This window comes from Chlamydotis macqueenii, chromosome 1 (assembly GCF_036417535.1).
Source record: "Chlamydotis macqueenii isolate bChlMac1 chromosome 1, bChlMac1.mat, whole genome shotgun sequence".
NCBI lineage: Eukaryota > Metazoa > Chordata > Aves > Otidiformes > Otididae > Chlamydotis > Chlamydotis macqueenii.
This window is the reverse complement of record NC_141556.1, coordinates 206,429,354-206,451,082: the sequence shown is the minus strand read 5'-3', so window position 1 is coordinate 206,451,082 and position 21,729 is coordinate 206,429,354. Positions and strand designations below refer to the sequence as shown.

The 21,729-nt window shown below is 40.2% G+C and overlaps 1 protein-coding gene across 2 annotated transcripts in view; it reads right to left on the bottom strand.

Annotated features, from left to right (window-relative positions):
- NOX4 (NADPH oxidase 4) overlaps nucleotides 1-21,729 on the bottom strand; it is a 103,965-nt gene that overhangs the window by 11,054 nt on the left and 71,182 nt on the right. For both annotated transcript variants that reach the window (XM_086742833.1, XM_086742841.1), the window contains exon 14: nucleotides 832-951. In XM_086742833.1, the coding sequence (XP_086598959.1) occupies nucleotides 832-951 (120 nt within the window). The remainder of the gene's footprint in view (nucleotides 1-831; nucleotides 952-21,729) is intronic.

Sequence of the window (21,729 nt, the reverse complement as noted above, 5' to 3'; positions counted from 1 at the left end):
TTCCAAAGCCAGCTAGCCTTTCAGCACTTCAGGGAAGGTTTGCTGCTTTCTGGCTGTTTACACAGTGCCTATGAAACAGGGGTGCTTAACCTGTGACTGGAGCTTTTAGCCAATACTCTAGCAAAAAAAAAAAAAATTAAAAATCAATAGCAATCATAAAAGTAAGCCTATTTCAGGCAGCGTGAGATTTCGTGGGAACCATGTTGCCAATGTGACAGAGAAACAAGAAATGAAAGGTTTGGTCTGAATAGACCTAAACTAAAAAAAAAAAAAGAGAGAAACAAGAAAAAAAAAAAGTAAAGAAAAAGGCATACCTAGAATCTAAACTTTTCAAATAGAGTTAAACATCTGAATGCTATCTGAATCCAAGTTGATCTCTTTCCTTTAGAACTTTAAGCTTACACATTTACAGAAGACACACAGACCAGGAAAGCTGGCCCTGCATTTCCAGCAGAAAGACCTTGCTGACTCTCAAATACTCACTATCACAGTCCATAGCTTCATCTAAGCTGGGACTAGGGGAAGAAGTCTAGCTGAAGGCTGTGACTAAAGCAACCACAGGCTAGGCTGGTGTCAGGATATAAAGGCTACTAACACTGTCCCAGTTTAGGTGCATTACTGGCACAACTCTGCCACAACTCTTTGGGTTACAACAGCTGTATGAGATGATTTATGCTCTTCAGGGGACATCCCAGTCCTCTCTCTCTCTCCAAGGAATCATTCACTTATGTTATGCTAATAGAAGTTTTTAAATACTCCGAAAGTCTTTCTGACATGCACTACTATGGTAAATTTTGGGGAAATGGCTTTAAAAGACTTAAGCTCACTTACAGCAGTGTGTTGAGTACTGATGCAAATGGTGTGACTCCAATACCTCCAGCCACGCAGAGGCTGACCTCGTAGTTCAGGGATTCCTCAAAGGGACTTCCAAAAGGTCCATCCACATACAGTCTGCAGAAACAGCATAAAAAACACCTTTAGAGAAACCTGCTAAAATCAGAGAGAGGCAAAGAAAAGTAAGCCAGAATTAAAATCCTACAAAGAATTTGTTTCCATTTTTTATTAGTCTTGGGATGCAGAATGTGAAAATCTTTTTCTTGGAAAGCTTTATGTAGAGAGAAACCAACGTACAGGTGGTATAAGAAACTGTTATATAAAATCTCTTGGTAGATTCCATGATTAGACCAGCTGTTCTTTAATCAAATGAGTGGAGATGACTAAATTATGACCGCCCTTTGTGTCTGGTATTAGAGTGCAAAGAAAGTGCTGCACTGGAAACAACAACTTGACGGGTCATATGCAGGAAGACAAAGAAGTTTGGCTAGGCCTGTCTAAGAGGTTCATATCTTGAAAATCAGATACAACTGAGATGGACAAAGGTTCAAAAAAATAATCTATTGTTTCTGGCTTCACAGAATGCTTTTCAAAGGCCTCAAGTGAATCAAGAGGAGGTGACACACATCCATTCTGCAGAGCACAAGAGGAACAAATTACATCTATCTACTCCACTTCACGTCCAGACCCGGAGGAATGTGATCTACACCAGTAGATTCCCTGAGGAATGTGCTCTATGCCAGTCACACAGGATATCTGAAGAGGGGGAAAATCACTGAATTGTACCCCTTTGACTCATGCCTCTCATTCTTTCAACAGTTTTGTCTACCTGTTTTTAAAGATTGTTTAGGAGACTGAGTCCCACTTCCAACCCATTTTGAGTATTTCAGAGACTGCCAGAGAGTGAGTTTATTTTAATTCAAAAATAAGCTTTTAGGTATTTTTAGTTTTGCACACACATAATGGTGCTATTACACAACTAAGCTAGGCAGACTCTATGTCTAATGAAAGGGCATAAGCTTCTCCTTTATAACATCGGCCAGAGAATCAAAGGCAGAGGAAATGTCTCTTTTCCCAGACAAAGTCTTCCAACCCTCATCTGATTCTTTCCTTTCAAGAACTGGATCTTAGCCATAACTCAAGATCTCAGTCCGATCTCATTTCTTTCAGTTTTGTGGTCTGACCCTTTGGATCTCAGCAGTCAAGACAACATCTTGTCTGGATGTCCTTGGCCAATATGGTCCTTTCTAGGAAATCTCTTCCAGACCTCTGCTATTGCTGACATCTTGAGGCCTCATGCATTACGCTCTTTCTTCCGCAGTGTCTAAACACAGATAAGCACCTTCTTTCTGATGGATCTGGAGGCAAACAGGCTGATTCTTATCTATGCCCTTTTCTTGGCTCTTGGTGTCCTACCTGGAGAGAAAGGGAGAAGACACTGGGCGAGCCACAGCCATCATCAAAAAGCATTGGAAGTGCTGGCAGTGGATGTTTTAAATGACCCAAATTCCTCACGGATATTGATAACTAATCAATCTGCAATCCAAATATGCTTTTTCTTATTTCTCTCTCTGTATTCTGAAATTACTAAAGTATTCTACAAATGTTCTCTTGGAGAATCTCAAAGCTTTTCATGTCAGATGTGTTAGTACCAGCATGATGAGAATACTAGAAAAACAAATTCACTCCATACTTAGGAGAGATAAATTCTTTGGCACAATGGGGCCAAGAAAAACTTAACTGGATATGTGCATACAATATAAACAGAATTTTAAGTATCTTCTCATTAAATGTTTCCTTTTACATAACAATTTATACCCTATTTGCTTAGCAAGGGTTTATTTTCCACTAATGAAATTATATCACTGCTGGTGCAGAGAGCAGCAGCAGCTGCTTTAAGGGATCTTCTAAACATTGCACTATCACTTAACTGAGTAGGTAAAGGAGCACCTCTTATTTAAATAAACAACAAGGGAAATACAGAGAATTAGGTCATTCCTGTGAAATGAATCTGGTCCAGGGGACATTCTGAGAAAAGACCACCACACTCAGATGTATATCTCAACAAAGATCTAAATTAGGGATATCAGCGTACAGCAAACAGAGAAGGAAAATTTACTGGCTAATGAAGACCAGTAATCGAAGTTTGCTGTCAGTCCTGGCATACCTCTTACACATAGGTTACTCTAATCAGATCCAACCTAGCTGATGAAATTGGGAGAATCACTCCTAAAGGTATGAAGGGCATAAGCACAGGCCTGAGGGAAATTCCTCGCATTTCGCACAAGCAGCACTAACTTTCATTTGGATATACAGATGTAAAGCCAACATTTTGGGAGGGAAACACAAGCAAACAAAAGCAAACTAGCAAAGCAGACTATTCCAGAAATGACCACAGTGGATGTGACAAACATAACTGCACGGAAGCCTACTCGAGGACTATCTGAAGTAGGCATGTGTGTCTGATCTCAGAAGGGACAAAGCAATTCCTGGAAAGTCTGAGTGGCACTGAATACCACTGACATGATCAGGACTTGAAAAATGCAAAACTATATCTGGTCACTGCAAACCAGTCAAGCACGGTGCATAATTCCATGTCATAAATTCAAGAAACAACCTTCAATTAAATACATATTTTGGTCTGATTGCTCCAGTTTGTGGCCCATTAGCCCCATCTGGCCTGAAAAATATTTCTATCTGCCCACTGCGTCCTCCTTGGAGTGAGTAAGGAGCAGTTGTTTGGACAGCAAATGCAGTCAGAGGAGCCAAGAGCCTCCTGCTGTGCCTGCATGTGGCCCAGCACAGAACAGCCAGAAGTCATTGCTTCCAAGTGTGAGAAAGAGAAATGAGGAAAAAGCTAGAGAAATATTGCTACTGCGTTAATCCACTCCACAAGACTGCCTGAAAAGGCTGATTCCAAAGATAACATGACCTCCCTGGAAGATTTTGTTGGATGTCATAAATATGCACTATTTAATCCCATTTTAGTACAGGGATAATTTATAACTAAAAGAAACGTGACTCTGATGCCCTGATGGAGGCGGTCAGTTAGGGATTGATCTTTCTTTTATCCAAGTCAGTGGAACAAAAAAAACCCCCTCCTGATGCCGTATCAAGCAGTGCAGTGATGAACAGAGCAGCAATTCAGTCACAGACTTTTGCAGAAATTATGAAACTTTCACTTCCCGTCAACATGTTCTTCCTTTCATTTGGTAGTACTGAAAAGTTTTGCATAAAAGCAGTTCATTATTGCAAATGAAATCTCACAGTGTTCAATAAAAAGACAGCAAAGCCAAGGGGGGTAAGATGACTTTTTGTTTCTCGAGCTGTGCCCCAGATACATCACACCACCATGCTATGTTCTCCTATCCCCCCAGTTTTAATTTAATTAACATGCAGGAAAGGAATGGAATTTTACTAAAAGTTTAGAAATTCTCCCTTCAGGCAAACTTATTCAAATAATGAGTTGTTCTTTTTATACGTATTCATTTCCAGTCTTAGGAGCTCTCTCAGTTATTCTGGCACAATTTTGTATCTCACAAACAGAAAAAAAAAGCTTCTCAAAGCAGAATAGATCACAAAAAAATAGCAGACCACATTATTAAAAAGCATCTTACAAATAGTTGGTGAACATATTTTCTATTTAAAGCACACTTGCATTCTATAGTACAGTGGTACAGAAATATCCCAGCAAGAACCAAGTTCCAGAGCTGGGCAATTCCAGCTGCAGGAACATGGGGCTGTCCCTAAAGGAAGGGACACTGCCTCAGGGACACAGGCAACTCTACTCCTTTTGAGATCCTGGTTATTATCTTTCATAAGGAACTGCACACTGATGTGTGGAGACACCTGCCCACATCTCTGTCAGACTTGGACCTCAGTGCCATGCATTATTGCAGGGTGCAGGTGCCCTTAGAAAAGTTTAACGCTTATCTTGTGTCTCACTACCCAATTGTAGATGCTGGTATTACAGTATAGCTTTTTTCCTAGGCTCTTTGGGAGCTACTGTGAGACATTATGAGGGATATTAGTGGAATAACAGATGGACAGGGGAGCTAATTCAAGAGCTTCTAGGAAATCTTAATTAAAGAAGTATCACCATTTGCCAACTGAACAAAATGCTTGGATATGAAGTACTGCATAGAGCACAGGAAGCGAACGCCTAATCTGAATGAAGTTTGTGACAAAATTCTTACCAACAGCAACAGAGTCAACAGATTTCACCCAGCAGTATGAGATTTTATATCCTCGGAGCAGTATTCAGTTTGTTACTAAGACCCAGCTGTAAGCATCTCTGTGTGAGCGTACTGATTAAGTCCCTGATACAGTCAAAAGATATGCAGTCAACAGTTAATAGAGCCTAGAGAGAGAATCAGGATGTGATGAATTGCTCTCTACATCTACAGACTGTACCGACTCAACTAACAGGACCTTAGAGATCAGTGTACCTCTGGAACAGCTGAAGGCCTAGAAGAAATGAAGTGCCATTAGGCACCTAGTGTGAGGCATCCAAATCTACACCTAGATCTCCACTGAGAAAACTGGAGCTCAGACCCCTAGCTCACACACAGACACCTACATTCAGACATCTTTGGCTGGAGCTGAACCCCGCCCCAGATATCCTGTTACAAGCCCATGTCATTGACTTCAATAGGTTTTGGATAAAGCTCTCCAAACTAAAAATCAAATTAAGTGAAGAACCCTCCTCCCACACTCGTTCTTCTCTTTAACTTGTCCTGCTAAAACCACAGCTGAGTACTGCCATGATGGATACAGCCAAAAAACTCCAAGGAACTGACTGTCTGATCAGAAGATCTCCTCATGCTCTTCTGCCGCTGTAACTCTTATACACCAGAGAGATGCCATCACCTCCCTCTGATAACCCACAATACCAGCCTCCACCCACACGTGATAAATATTCAAACAAATGCCTTCATGTTCCTCCCACACTGCCCTTCATGCCTGGGAGGAAATCTCCTAAACATCTGCAGAGTTATTTCATTATCTCCCTTCAAATTCCTTCTTAAGACTCCTCTTTCCTGTAATATCTAAAAACCCAATAAACCAGAAGCTGACAGCACTTAGGCTGCCGCTGTCCTCGCCATAGCTCAGGCATATTCTGGCCCAGTACTGTCTCACTGTTTCCCTGAATTTTGCTGTCTGATTGTATCCATCTGTTGTCTCCTGTTCTTCTAGTTTAAGCTGGTTGGGTCAGGGCAGTCCCTCTGCTGTGTGTATCAGGATGGCTTCATGATGCATGACTGGTTCTTCAGGCCACTAGGATAACACAGATAAATGAAGAAATCACCCAAATCTGAAACTTGTATCAGAGGCAATTTTTCATATGGTAGGTTTGTAGAAAGTAAAACTGACTACAAAAGTCTTCCAGAGTACTTTGGAGCCCAAGGCTCAATTCACATTTTTCAGTAAAAACCTAGCTACAGCAAACTACATTATTTTATTTTCCAAATAAGCTGCACTTACTACTCTCGAAGATTTTGAAGTATTTTCTGAAGCAAAAATCAAGACAGCCAGTTCATCTTTTGAAGTCACCATATGACACTTTAAATCATTATTTAAATCTCAATTAATAAGTGTACACTCTGACACTATTTTTTCAGAGGGCTTATGATTATTGACAGCATTTCAGTATCAACAGATGAAGAACCACCACTGAACAAAGCACATCATCGTTGATTTGTAAGGATTTCCAAAACTACAATGGCTTTCAAGGTTTAAAAGCATAACAAAATGTGACATCTGGCATGTGAGATCAGAGATTCCCATGTGTTCTCCTGACACCATGAAGGATGATGTTTTCATTAAAGAAAACAGCAGCCCCTTAGACAAGTACGCTTGCAAAACCCAGTGGGTCCAATTAACTTTATATACTACTTTGCACAAGATTGCAAAGTGTTATGATTCTAATTCAGATTTCATTAGGCATTCTCTCCTTTTTTAACAGCTTGAATTTAAATTATGATGGATTATTCATATTTTGTTTTCCTTTCAACTTCACATATATTCTTACTAGAGCTTGTAGGAAGTTTCCTTCTCTCTTCTACAGAAGTTGCTTCCTTTATCAGTTGGTGAAACATCCAAATATAACAATGTAGATGGCTCAAAACTCTATAGAATCAAATAGCATCAGATTTTCTTCTCACAGAAACATGTTAAATTATGATTCTTTTTAAAATTCTAAAAAAAACCCACTGATTTTTGGTACACCTCAGTTCCATTTATTTCTCCCTATCTGAGCTAAACAAAATGAAAGCACCCATTCTTCAGCTCATTATACTTTCAAAGGCCCAGAGATGTCTGAAGAAGACTTTCCATTTCTACAACATCCTCAGCAAGAGAAAATGATGTTGAAGGCACAATGAAAAGGGCAATAAAGCAGAAAAATTTTCATGGATAAGGCTCCTTCTGTAATAAACCCTGAACTGAGATCCATGGTTTTCTATGAGACGATGCAGGTTCAAGGAGAAGATGACCCCTCTGGAGTAGGCTGGAACACTACAGCAGCCAAAGTTGTACAACTACCTATAGGGAGCTGGTCTTGTAAAAGAGGAGTGAGAAGGAGGTGGAGGAGGAGAAAAGAATCTCATAAATATGAATGATTTTTTTTTTTAAGTATAGAGATAGAACTTCCACTGAAGGAAACAGGAAACAGACTTGCACTTCTGACAGACATCTTTCTAAGAACTGCTCTTGCTTGTTCAGGACTCCTAGAGCAATCTGAAGGTAACCTCTCAGACCAAGTTCATCGAATAAAACTGTCTAAATATTGCCTAGCGGTCCTGCATACGGGTCGGGACAAATCCAAGCACAAATACAGGCTGGGTGGAGAATAGATTGAGAGTAGCTCTGAGATGAAGGACTTGCGGGTGTTTATTGATGAGAAGCTGGACATGAGCTGGCAATATGCACCTGCAGCCCAGAAAGCCAACCGCATCCTGGGCTGCATCAAAAGAAGCATGGACAGCAGGTTGAGGGAGGTGATTCTTCCCCTCTACTCTGCTCCGTTGAGACCCCACCTGGAGTACTGCGTCCAGCTCTGGATCCCCCAACATAAGAAGAACGTGGACCTGTTGGAGCAAATCCAGAGGAGGGCCACAGAGATGATCAGAGGGCTGGAGCACCTCTCCTGTGAGGATAGGCTGAGAGAGTTGGGGTTGTTCAGCCTGGAGAAGGCTCCAGGGAGATCTTATAGCAGCCTTCCAGTGCCTAAAGGTGGCTGATAGGAAAGACGGGAAGAAACTTTTCAGAAGGGTCTGTTCTTACAGAACAAGGTTTAATAGTTTTAAACCAGAAGGAGGTAGATTTAGACTAGATATAAGGAAGACATTTTTTGCAATGAGAGTGATGGAACACTGGCACAGGTTGCCCACAGAGCTGGTAGATGCCCCATCCCTGGAAATATTCAAGGCCAGGCTGGACGGGGCTCTGAACAACCTGATCTGGTTGGAGATGTCCCTGATCCTTGCAGGGGGGTTGGACTAAATGACCTTTAAAGGTCCCTTCCAACCCAAACCATTCTATGATTCTATGAAGTATTTATGGAGAGCTCATATTTCTTATTACTCATTGTTGACTATCATAGGACACAAACAACAGTTTAGAGCATTTACTTCATTAAAAAGGTCTGTAAAACCACTATGAGAACTACCATCAAGTATAATTATGTATTCAGACAACTTTGTTCTCTGAAAGTACATGTACTTTCTGTATCAAATTCTTGGGCCAATATTCTTAATTAATGTTGTATTAATTCTTCTCCAAGGCAGCCTTTTTACTGTCATTCTTATAAAATGTTTCCAAAATGTATTCCTTTGATTAAGTATCACACATGATTTAATTTTACTGCAACAAGAAATCCAATTTTCCACTTATTTCCTCACCAATTACAGTATCTCTTTTGTGAAGTGCCTTGCCTTTCTGTAAACTTGTCTCCTACCAATTTTGCCTCAGCTAATAAAATAAAAGAAGAGTATTTATAACAACTGCATCACCTATTATAACTCGCCCTTTGAAAATTGAGTTTGTTACATCATTAAGTGATAAGATGCTGCAGATCAGCAACCACAAGTAGGCTGAGTGTGTTGGCCATGTTTCTTCACAACTCATTCACTGGCACTATAATGATCTGTCCATCTCACGGCAAACAGTATTTCTGCTCTAGAGTAATCCATTTCCAGATTTGACTTTTTGTCTCTTTCAATGGCCAGTGGCGGGTCTGCCTTAGACCCAGCCGAGTCCATCAGAAAAGGGGGAAATTTCTAGCAGCTTCTCACAAAAGCTGCCCCTATAGCCCTACCCCTACACAAAACCAACACATAAGGCAAGGTCTATCATGATCCGCTCCAAAGGGAGCCCTTTCTGATTCTCAGGATTAGACTAAGTAGAGATGAAGAATTCAAAATAAAGATAATAATAAGAAAAAAATAAAGAAGGACAAATTGCACAACAAATTCTGCAGTTGGAATGAAATAGTTAATCTTGCAATAAAATGGGATCCTCAATATACAGTAAACCTAAGCTCATATATGCTACTTAAAATGTAAAAAACACCCAAGAAAAATTTACCATGTCTCATTGCTGACTCTTTTCTGTCTTAAGGTGTACATTTGGGTAGGCAAAGTGACTTAGTCCACTCACAAGCACATCTTTTCTCCGGAAAATTCTTTTTTTAAGGAAGTGTCCCCTACAATTACACTTCCTTTAAGTAAAGATGCTCTCCATGAGCCTCACATCTGATACAGGCCAGTGAATGTGCCTACAGGAGTAGGTTCCCTTCAGGATATCTTCATGAAGCAAGTAGTTACTGGTTTGAGGGTTTGTAAAATATCTTTGCCTAAACTTAGCTGCCAGGAAGCCTACAAAGAAATTCTCTAAAAATTGCTCAGACAGTTGAGGAGTGATGTCTGCAAGATCATGAGAAGGTAACTTCAAATGTCTTCCAGATGCAATGGTCAGACAAGCTCATTTCCTCAGGCAGACTACCTTTTATCTGGAAAGTGATATAGGTAACTGGCAAGGCCAAAATGGAAAGAAAGAATACCTGCTGAGTGCTAGAGTAAACCATACGTAGTTGCAGTAAAATGGCAGATTAAGGATGAGATCATTCAACTCGGAGAAGGATTTTCCGAAGTCAACATAAGCCTATAGATGGCTCTGCATACAGAGTCACAGGCAGAAGCTTATCAAGCTACCGGAGAATATCCTGCATTACATCACAGATGAGCTCAATCCAGCCCTGCCCATCTTGACCTCTTCATTGGTTTTTCTATGAATATGCTCCAACTTCTTATTTCAAGTTCTGTTTTTTTAGAGTGAATGGCCCATTATTGTCTGCACTGTTCAATTTCAGTCCTGCCAAGGCTCTACATAATGGTATCATTATTCATAGGTGGTAGTGTCATCATTACTACCTCTCTAGACACACAAAGATGCCTCTGTACAGCCCTCCAGTCTCTTGGCTTATTCAAAATAAGGAATTTTTTATCCCTTGAATTTTTAAATTCCTTCAAGCTCTTACCTTTCTATGTGCTGTAAGAGTATCCATGATAACAGAGAGTGTCCTATTTTTAGCATTTCTATGAGTTTTAGAAGCTGAGAGAGAGCAGGTGACCCTGAAGAAGACAGATGAGCAAGTGACTTGCTGAGAGACAGAGGGAACTAGTGTTTAAGTACTTCAACTACATAACTCCTCTCATAACCCTTCCCACCCTTAGTTTTCATAAAAATGCTGAGATTTAGAACCCACTGGGTGTGAAACACTGCTGGAGGACAAGGTGACTGCAAGGCGCTGAACAGAACAGAGGCTGATCACCACAGCAGAATACATCTGGCACAGAGTCAGGGTCTAAGCCAAAGGGGTTTTTCCTGTAGGTCCAATTCCAGCTCCTATGACCAGCCCCCTGAAGTTGCTCTGGATATATACAGAGAAACCACACTATGCGTGACTGGTTTTGTCATTCTAGAGATACACAGCAAATCTTAACTCATGAGACTTCTTGCATAAAATGAAGTGTCCTGCAGCTCTACACTGGTCAAGCTGATCCCCATCATGTTCGTTGTCATTGTGAAACGCAGGTCACAGGACTGTGCCTCAGGTCTGACCTCAAATGCCAGCTTTGATTGGTCAGAGAGGAAGAGAAGTCCGAACTTTTAATCCCATCTCCCTCATGCTGATCCACTGCCATTTCCAGAATGCCATTTACATCCTCAGCTATGCTCTTCCTTTTGGTGAAACCACATAGCTACACTTTCTCAGACCTCCCCTGCACAAGATCGGGAATGCTCAATTTAATAGGATTAATTCTCTTAGACACACAGACAAAAGGCTGTTATAAAGTGCTAAGAATGATCCTAACATTTCCTCTACCCCATGTGACTGTTCCTTCTTTGAGGACGGTAATTTCTCTCTTGGTGAACTGTCTAATATTTCTGCCTATTTCAACTCATCTTCCTTTTCTTCCACTCACCTCCTGAAATTTGCCAGATCATTCAGAAATTTCAGTCCATCTGCTCTGAAATATACTACCCTCCCTGGCCCAATAACATCAGAGGACTTAATTAACTTGGTGTTTACATCTCCCTCCTTGCCATTCATTACCTGATATACTGAAAAGAACAAGTCCCAAGATGAATTACGGCACATTTGATGCCTCACCCCTTTTAAAACTGTCTACTGAAGAACTATTTGCTGCTTGCCACCTGTCAGCACTTTTTCATTTTTTTCTTTACACTGTGTTGTATTCTCATTTAGACAACACTTTGCTAAACTCTCTATGGAAAAAAAAGATTTGATTCTATGACAAATCAAATGGCAAAAATGACACTGAATTTCACAACAGCAGCATTTAGTTCCACAGGACTGAAAGGTATAATGCCAAGCAGATATTCACTATACAAGTGGATATATGTACCAAATCTATTTTACACTATTTATCCTGCTGTGGTACCTATATTTGCAAGTAAATACATCAGGATATGGGCAGAACATAACAGACGAAATCCCAGTTTTCTAGGTTTTGTGTAGCTACAAAACCTCATGTTTCGAAAAGCTCACTCTGTATCCATCAGTTGTGATCAGTGGTTTAACCATTCCATGTACCATTTACTTTCTTTCTGTTTAAGGATTCCCCTAACAATTGCAATTTAAATAAACTGTAGAGTAAATACTGGACTGACGGGTGAATACTTTCTGGTTGTTCCTTTCCGAGATTCTGAAACTGCAGTTATGTTTTTCCTAATGGTTGCATTCATCAACCATTTGCTAAACCACCACCACATATTTGTACTGTTATCACTGCTACATCTATTGCAAAAGCGCCCAAAGGTCCCTAATCAGAAAGTACTTTCCTCTTTGGAGTAGGGACTTTACAAAGAGCACAAAGAGGAAGGATAAATGCAGAAGCTCAGGTGCTGTGCTGGGATCCAACTTGATCTCTTGTCACACTTATCCTCACAAGAACTTAGAACAGAAACACAGAATGGTTTAGGTTGGAAGGGACCTTTAAAGGCCATCCAGTTCAACCCCCCTGCAAGGAGCACGGACATCTCCAACCAGATCAGGTTGCTCAGAGCCCCATCCAGCCTGACCTTGAATGTTTCCAGGGATGGGGCAAGTCAGTTTGACACCATGTAACACCATCTACCTGTTACATGGGAACAGTTATATTTCTCAGAGAAGAACATTTTGACAATGACTTCATTAAAAACCTGTGAGACCCATAAATACATCTATAATGGTGGTCATAAACCCCCATCAATATATGGATCACTCTCCTTAATGAGCAAACAAAAAGGAAAAGAAGGAAAACATTACACAAAGGAGCATTTCTAGAGATTCACTGGTTTATAGTTTCATCTGTCTAACTGATGGCTTTTACTTGCAGACCTGACTGATAAACTGTTTAAAAAAGTGTAAGCAATAGCTTCATATCTCATTGGATGAGTCAAGTGAAAGGGTAAAGATGACTGTGGATAAAGGCATCAGCCCCGTTATTTCCTTGTTAGTTCTATTTCATCAGTTTGGTTAACCTTACATGACAGTGTTCAAACACTTGAGTGCATAGGGTTTTTTTTACCACCAGTAACCCAACAATAATAAAACAACACGTGATTTAGAAGCACTTTTGATGTACTTTTTTTCTGTGAACAAGTTTTATGGGGCAATGTCCCTTGAACTTTCACTCTCCAAGGGACCTTCAAAGGCAGAGAAAAAAGACCCCCAGACTCAGCAATATCAAGACACTTTCTTTTTTTAAATAGATCCTAAATAGTTCAATCTGAGTCTTCTCGTTAATCATCATAAGAAGGATGGAAGAAGGGAATGAGTCAAATTTACTTGTCTCTTAATCATCACCACAACATTTCCACACGGTGCAGATGCTATTCACTGGTGCCAGAATCCAAGTGCACGGCCAAATAACTAACAACAAAGTTAAGTGAAGAGGGTTCATCTGACCAGGTATAACTGGTACAGCCAAAGCAGAGATAAATGGGTTTCTTAAGCTTCAGTGATGCTCTTTAGAGTTGCTTGCAGTAAACCTGCTCCATTTTCCTGTAAAAGTACTTGGAAGACCCACCCCAGACTTTTGATAACTGCTGTTTGCACCAATCTCTTAAAGTGGATTTATTCATTGTAATGCAAATCTGCATCAAGGAAAGTTAACCATCAGCAGTACACAGCTAGTTACTGCCATCTAATAATGTGCAGGCAAAACGCATACAGATACACACAAAAAATGCATTCAAATAGCAAAGTGCTGCTGCAGATGGGGCAGGGAAAGCTAGAGAAGTTCCCCATCTCAGAAGTGCTGCTTGTGCTGACTCTGAAAGAGGGAAGCAGGGGGACAGCCCTACGCTGCACTTAGCGCTTGGAATTAGATGCTCAAGTGCCTACTAACAGCACCATAGGTGAAAGAAGCCTTGGAAATGTCAAACTCACAGCCTATTTTCTCCTGGGGACACAGTGATCTGCAAATAAATTAGCAAGACATTCCTTAAACCCTCTGCCCCAACACAAGACAGAAGGAGCTCAAGTTGTCCGTCAATACCAGCATCGCCTGCCTGGCGCAGAAGAGCAGTGCCCAGAGGCTCTCATTACCTATAGAGCCCTGTGCAGCTGAACAGGCTCATTTTATTTTGCTCTGCTGATTCCATAAGGTAAATCTGTTCTTTCAAATTAAGGTATCCTTCTGCATGTAACGCGTGGACTGTGCACGAAAGAGAAAGCTACATCTGTCTCTTCCTCCTCCCTGCTCTCCTTCCCTCCCTGCTTCCATCTTCCCCATCAGATCATGCAATATTCAGCATCACTGCTCCCTTTCAAGCCATTCAGAAACCAAAGTTATCTTATTTTCTTTTTCTTCAGTTCACTAGCAAGACTGATGTATGTGAGCTGAAGCAAAATTTCATGTTGGCTCCTTGAAACAAAACAGGGTCAACAGAGAGGCTGGCGTGTAACGATTGTCCTTCACAGAAAGTTTGTTCTTTCTGGAGGGAAAGCAGCACAGCGTTTCCTTTGGACATAACTGAAATACAAAACCAATGGCTTTTACACTCTTCAGATCAGCTGTGATCCTTCAGGACAGCAGCCCCTGTTCTTCCTGCTCCGAAATGCTGGCACAGCAACTGAATTGCCCAGTGTATTGCCCTAACTAATGGATTTTGGTACTTTCTAGTCTTTTTTGCAGCTTACACTAAAAACTTATGGAAAGCCTGATTTTAGTTCACAACTCTGTCAGATTTTCTCTCATACCAACTTGAACAAAGTGCCAGTTTCCTCGATTTCAGCCAAGTGAGTGGGAACTCTCCAACACACTTCAAACTCATACTGGTACAGCGATCAGCTGAAATCCTAGAACTGCTTCCCTTGAAAACTGCAGTGGCAGGAGACACTCTTGGTATACTCTTAAGATCACAGAATTTCATCTTCACATTGCCCAAAAGCCCAGTACCTCAAGTTTATAACACCTTCACAAGATAACATTACATCTACATATTGTGCCTCATCCAAGTTGAAAATACATCTGGGGATGAAGCACAAGAAACTAAATGGTACAGTTCTGCCACCATTTCTTTAGCCTTGCTCTGGTATTGCACATGTGATGGAGAAATTGTCACTGACCACTTCCATTGCTTTATTTTCCCACATAACATAAAAATTATGGCACAACCCCTGCCCTCTGCCGTCCCTACAAATAGCTTTTTTGAGATTTTTGAGGGAATGCAAATATCTTTATTTTGGAGAAAACACTGGAAATAAATGCCTGTGTTTCAAATGTTGTTTAGGAAGCTTCAGCTATCCGTGCAAAAAGGGACAATTTAATCTATTTTAAGACCTTCAGAATTGGTTTAGCCGAGGGAAGTCTATATAATAAAGAAATTCAGTCTTTTATGGTGAATTGTCTAAAAGAGGAATTAATTATATCTTAAAAATTCCAGTATTAGAAATCATCAGTATTATATCTAAAAAACTATTTTATACCATGAAGACATGGTATACAGTGAAGTGTTTTGAAACAAGAGAGCACACAGAACACTTACACTGACAACTGTATAGGCTGTAGTACAGGTTACTGTTTCCATACCAGTCAAGTGGATTTGGGGTAGGAAGTCTGACCCTGCTCACGTGTGGTTTTTTGGAGTATGCAGTAATTTTGCCTTATACAAGCTTCCAGAGTAATGAGGAAAGCTCCTTGAAGAGTTTGGTTCTAAATGAGTTCCAACAGTACACAAACTTAATTTAAACCTTGTAGCACAAAGATAACTTGACAGCAATGGATCATTAAGTCATAAAGCAAAGTGTTACATGAAAGCTACTACGCTCTAAAGCAAATTATTTTGGTATATTTTCTTTCTGGTCGATGTCTACAACATAGCTTCTGTCATTGCTTCCGGGAGAGAAAAAATGTCACTACATTCATGATACCAAGGAAAAGCATTGCTAGTGACCTCACTCAACACACATAATGCCTCACTTTAGGTGCACGTGCTTAGGCTGGTGATTTTCTGACAAATCTGTATCCCACAAAATTCTTCTATCAAAAAACAACCACCAGGAACTCTGAATATCACTCAATCTATCTTTGCGATCCAACAACTCAGCACACATCTTCCATTCAAACAGCTTTTGTGTTAGGACTTACTACTTTAGCCTCCAGTTCTGCTCATGAACACCTCAGCTAGCTGATTAGGCAACACTCTGAAAGGATCTGGCAGCTAATATCATGGGCCATTCAGTGCTGTTCTGCAGCTGCTAACCATGTTTTCCAGCTGCTAGCTGTCTGGCCATTCAAAAGCACTTGTGATTCTTACAAACTACTTGACATGGTTGTAGAAGTAGTTTCTTTGGGACTAGGCTTTCTCCACTGGGCACAATATCTCAGCAGCCAACTCCCATCCCCATGATAGAGGATAATCGACAGCTACAATATCACACTAGAGGATGAGATGGATTTTCTACCACTGCCAGTTTTTAAGACTTGATAGTTACTTCTGAGTTAAGCTCTAGCCTAGACGCTGAGACATCTTACTCGATGGAATGTGGCTGACGTACATGTTTACTTGGAGATGCTCAATTGAGGGTGCTCCCACAGCCCAGATCTCCTGTTCATTTCTCAGAAGAGACAGGAGACAGCTGTTAGATCAACATGGGCCTCTCACTGCCCCTGATTATCACTAAGACCTTAAAGCCCAACTTGTTGCATGAAAAAGAAATGTGAAGTGTCTCCCTCCCATATACTGCAGAGCCTGGCACTCAGAATTGAATCACTCTACCAGTGCCACCCACCAAAAAGGTTGCTAACATTGCCTTCCTTAGACCCAGAAATACAGTTTTTTATGTCGTACATGAGATATAAACGAAGACATAGTAGGCAACTTCTTTTTCTCTCTCAGATTCTTTAACATGTTTACAGGCATCATTTGCCCCTTTATTATATCCAGAATCTCTCCTTTCTCCCTCTTTCACCAAGACTTACCAACAAGGCACCAACAAAAGATGCTGCCTTCTTTAACAGGTTCTATGAAAGAAAACAGCCTCTGGTTCCCACACTTGAGAACATGGGGCCAGAAATTAAATTGCTAATGTGCAGGCAGGCGTATAGGAGTGAATGAGTGATGATGCTGTTCCCTTTTACCCACAGAGTCAAGGAGGAAGTAACTTCTGTCAACAAACACAACTCTTCAGCACTTGGGGTTTTTTCAAGTGTCTGGTGCTTGGATTTCTGTAAGTGTGGTAATTGTGAAACTATTTTTCAAACTAATAAAAACCATTATTTTCAAAACTGTTAAAACTGGATATAAGGCCTGAAGGGATCACTGTAACTCTCTCTTGCATAATGAATCAAAGAACTTCACTAATAATTTCTGCATCAAACTACTACAACTTCTGTTTGAGCTGTTTAAAAAAACATCCTTCAAGTCATCTGGTGGCAGATAATTCCCCACAGTCTCACACTGCTGCTCAACAGTCAACAGGTATATATCAATTAAATCAACAGGCTTTATCAAGAACCATACTCATTCTTCTACAGAGCAGAATGAAAACCAGCTTTAATATTTTGTCGTATACCATTCACTTTGAACAAAGTAATGATTTCATCTCCTAAATATTCTGAAAGGTTTAGGCATCTTTTCTTTCCAGTCAGCCCTTTCCCCTTCTCAATTGGGAGTATTGCAATGTTTTGCATAAAACAGTTGATGACTGCTAATGATCCACAACTATGCTATGATAAACAGTTGAGTTAAACTTGAATTCCAGATTCCTCGGCACTTAAAAGAGAATATATATGCAGCCAAAGCTTCGATTTTGCATGTATGTTGCTGCACAAATCTCCCAGAGGACACAGGTTTTTCCCCACATCTCTCTACATCTGAAGGCTTTGTACTTGTTTCTTCAAAGTTTCCTAGATTTCAGGTTAAGTCTGAGCTCTGCTGAAGTTAGCAGCAAAATTCCCTCAGCTTTAAGGGGACTGGTTCACTCTGTGTTGTTGGTACTTGAACTCAAGGCCTTTGGAAACAGAACAAATGTGTCTTTATTTTGCACTAGAAGTTACTGGGGCATTGTACTGACACTCTAAGCAAACAGAGCTTCTGTCTCAAGGAATTTATGACCCACATTTGAGTTTCATGTGCAGTCCTAAATATTTTAAGATACTGACTTGGCCTTGTCTGATACTATGCGGATGTGTCCACATGAGTCTTTGTGGGATCTGAGCCCATTCTGTGAACATGTAGTGCACAGTATGAATTACTGTCCTCTTTCTTCCCATTTTCACTATGGTTTCAACAAAATCTAGATCCAACACTTGCATTTTTAGCTACATGATTACTCCCATAATATGACTGTTGTTTACGCCACTGCCACTGTTGTTCTTGCCATTTGGTAGGAATCTAAAATGTCAGGAAAATGCCCTTTTCCTTATAGTGGAGGTTTTATTGCCATGGAGCTCAACCCTGCACTAGTCTCCAAAATCTACAGGATAACCTGATACCAACACAAGTCATTAATATTTTTTTTTTAAAAGATGAAAATTAGAGACAAAATCCCAAACCACTACAAAAACCCTATAAACATTCTTCTCTATAAACAGCTTGAGTTTCTTCTAAGTGTCATCACAGATTCCTTAAGCAGGTATCTTTTTTTTTTTTAATCAAGTAGTCAAAGTTCTCTGAGACAAAACTTCTGAGGGCTCAGGGCTGCTGGCGAGGTAGTTAGCTTCTAGCCTGCATTTTTAAATAAATCTTGGAGCATTACAAAACCAATTTTCATGCTTAATGTACAAAAAGCATTCAAAGTGCTTGTCTGGGCACCTCTGCAAGGCTCCCTCACTTGGCACTTTCTCATCAGATTTCAGCAATATGGACAGGCCATGTGATTCTTGCAGTGGAAAACAGGATAGATGTTATTTTAGACGAGAAAGCCAATTGCACACACCTGAAAGGACTGCGGAAGACCTGATTTCTATTTCTGGCCTCGTCCCCAGGAGTTGTTCCTGGGTGACACTGGTAACTCACATCAGAGTCTCATGCCTCAGTTTCTCCTCCGGAACAAGAGAACATCTTTTGTAAAGCACTTCCCAGAAAGCCTTTTATAGCAAATCACTCTGTGGAAGTTCTCTCTTTTTAAAACTAAAAAATCTCTTTGCCTTACAATGAAGACTGAGTGACGAACACGTAGGTCGTGATTTTCCCCCTTGTTGAACACCAAAGAAGATGTTACCTTTGCTTCTAATGCAAACTGAATTGGGTTTCTAGGCCACGATCCTGCTAGCTGCTCTTGCATGTGCTTAAATCTGGGATTCACGGAGAATCTCAGCGGATGTGCCATCTGAGCATCGTCACTTCCATAAGCCGCAACTCCCTACTTTCTCTAGTTAAGAAAAAATTATTTTTCTCTAAAAAGAAAAATGTTCTCAAGACAGTTACAAATAAGATAAAAGTTTTATTCCTGGGGTATTACTTATGAAATATTATCGGGTTTTTTGGCTCACATTTCAAGCTGTAGTAAATAGGCATGGATCCATTACAGATCCATTATCGTTAAAATGAGTAGCAATTGGGAAGCAGATGGCACAATGGTTTAGGGCACTAACTTTCTGCCGTCTATTTGTCTAGACTACTCCATGATGAGAATTGAATAACACCATTTGGCTTTGTTTGAGCTGAAACTTTCAGTAGCTTTTCAAAGATGACCTTCAAAAATATACATTTGAACATACATACATATATAAAAATCAAGATCCTGTATTTTCTGTTTAATTTTTTGTAACACGAAAATGACTGGTATTTTTGTGCACACACAAGAAGTCCACCTTAATTTACTAAGAATATACGTCAAACAAGGGTTTGTAAGTTTATGACTCATGGAAAGTAAATGTATTTGAAATACTCTGTTATTTCATTGCACCTGCTAGGCTCAAGTTCATTTTTTTTTTCTCCAAAGTTCAATATTTGCACTTCTTTTAAATAATAAGATTATTACTCAATTTAAACTGTCTCTCTATTTGATTGTAAAGAAGTGTTGTTATTAGTCTGTGTGCACATTATGGAAACAGTTACCAAAATACTCTCCTAATTCCTGCTTGTTTCAAAAAGAAAAAGAAAAATTTTGAAAGGTTTTAAAAAGAAAAAAGAAATTATTATCTTTTAAGTAAGGAAGGCTTTATTTAAACTGTCCAAGAGAAGGGTAAATTTTTAAATTACCTCCAACCTCTTCTATAGAGGTGTCATTTTAGATAGTATAGGACTTTCTTGTTTAGCAGAAAATGGCATAGTGAGATGGCAGAGACTGGAAACTGAAGTTAAAGAAATTAATGTCATACACATGTGAAGTAATTAACAATTGAAACAAGTTGATGTAAAGACTTGTGAATTTTCCATTTTTTAACATCTCAATTTAAAGACTGGATGTCATTCTAAATTCATGCTCCAGTTGAACCAGAAGCTTGCTGCAAGGATTACCGGGTAATGCTCTATGGCTTATGTTAAGAAGGGACTCAAATTAGCTGGAACATAACAGCTCCTTCTGTTCTTAAAATCTGTGAATCATCCAAGAACTTTTCCACCAAACCCACAGAAGATAAGAATGAAGACTGCAAATATTTCTGAAGGGGAAAAAAAAAAGAAGCAAATAATCCTTCTAAAAAATCCACATATGTATTTAAAGATTTCAGGAACATCTTGAAAATATAAAGTACAGCTGAACTCTCAAGTCACTTGTATACAGAGAAATTTGCTAAAAAGCTGTAACACCAGTAGCATTTCCAGCACATCCCTCTCAAGCACTGTTTTGTACAGTGTCAGCCTCTCTCCTGCTTTTTTTCACCCATCAACCTAAAATTCCTCACTCTCACACTTCCGTTATCACTTCCCTTATCATTCTGTTCTTTTGTGTTGTTTTGTTTTTTTTTTTCTTTTGAGATTATCAGGCCCAGCTACAAGAGCTACTTCTCTCTAGCACTGCAAGGCAATTGTGCATCCTTCCTTTGCGCACACAGCACGGGTGGTCAGGAGCAGAGTGGAGTCAGCAGGGAAACACCAAAGGATTCTTGTGGGACAGAGTGAACTAGGACCCTGCTGCTAGCACCAACCACCCTGTCACATGCTGGACCCTGCAGCGCAATTAATGAGCATAACAGTGCCTTCTTCAGGAGCAATCCTCTGTAGCCTGTGTCAGCACTTCAGCAGTTCTTGCATTTTATGAGTGAATCTATGTGATAAAACAGTAGGAATATCATCAGCTAAGTGGACAATCAAGGAAAGTATGAGCTGGATATCAACGTGAGAAAGCTCCTGCAGAAATGTTCTAAGGGTGAAACTCTGACAAGTTTTTTATGAGATACAGTAGCCCTGATACTCATTGTCCAAGTAATGAGTTGGGCTAAGACTCATTGCAAAAAGTTTAGTTTGTTGACAGGCCTGATCGTGCCGGTGTAACTCACCTTGGTGACTTCAGCACACTCATGGAGCGAAGGAGAGAAGGAACAAGCTGCGAGTATGTCTGTGATTTGGTTCGCGTGCAGAGGCTCTTCCCAGGCAGGTACACTCGGAGGCTGCTATGAGCCCCCACCCATTTGGCTGCCCACAGCTGCAGATTTATTCTTAGTTTCAGGAATGTGAATCCTCATGGACATGGTACAGCTCCATGTCAGCTAGGAAACAGATTTTTCCTCAAAATATGTGGATGGTTAGGTTTTCTGCTGAGATGGATGAGGGAGGTCTAGTGACATCTGATTTCTGAACCATGCATTTCATCCTCTAACAGTTGCTTGAGGTATCAAAGACTTGCCTGTATTAGACAGGTCTTGTGAGTTCAGTAATCTGTAACTATGTGCAGTGCAATATTTTTCATTAAGAAACTCTAGTGCAGGCATTTAT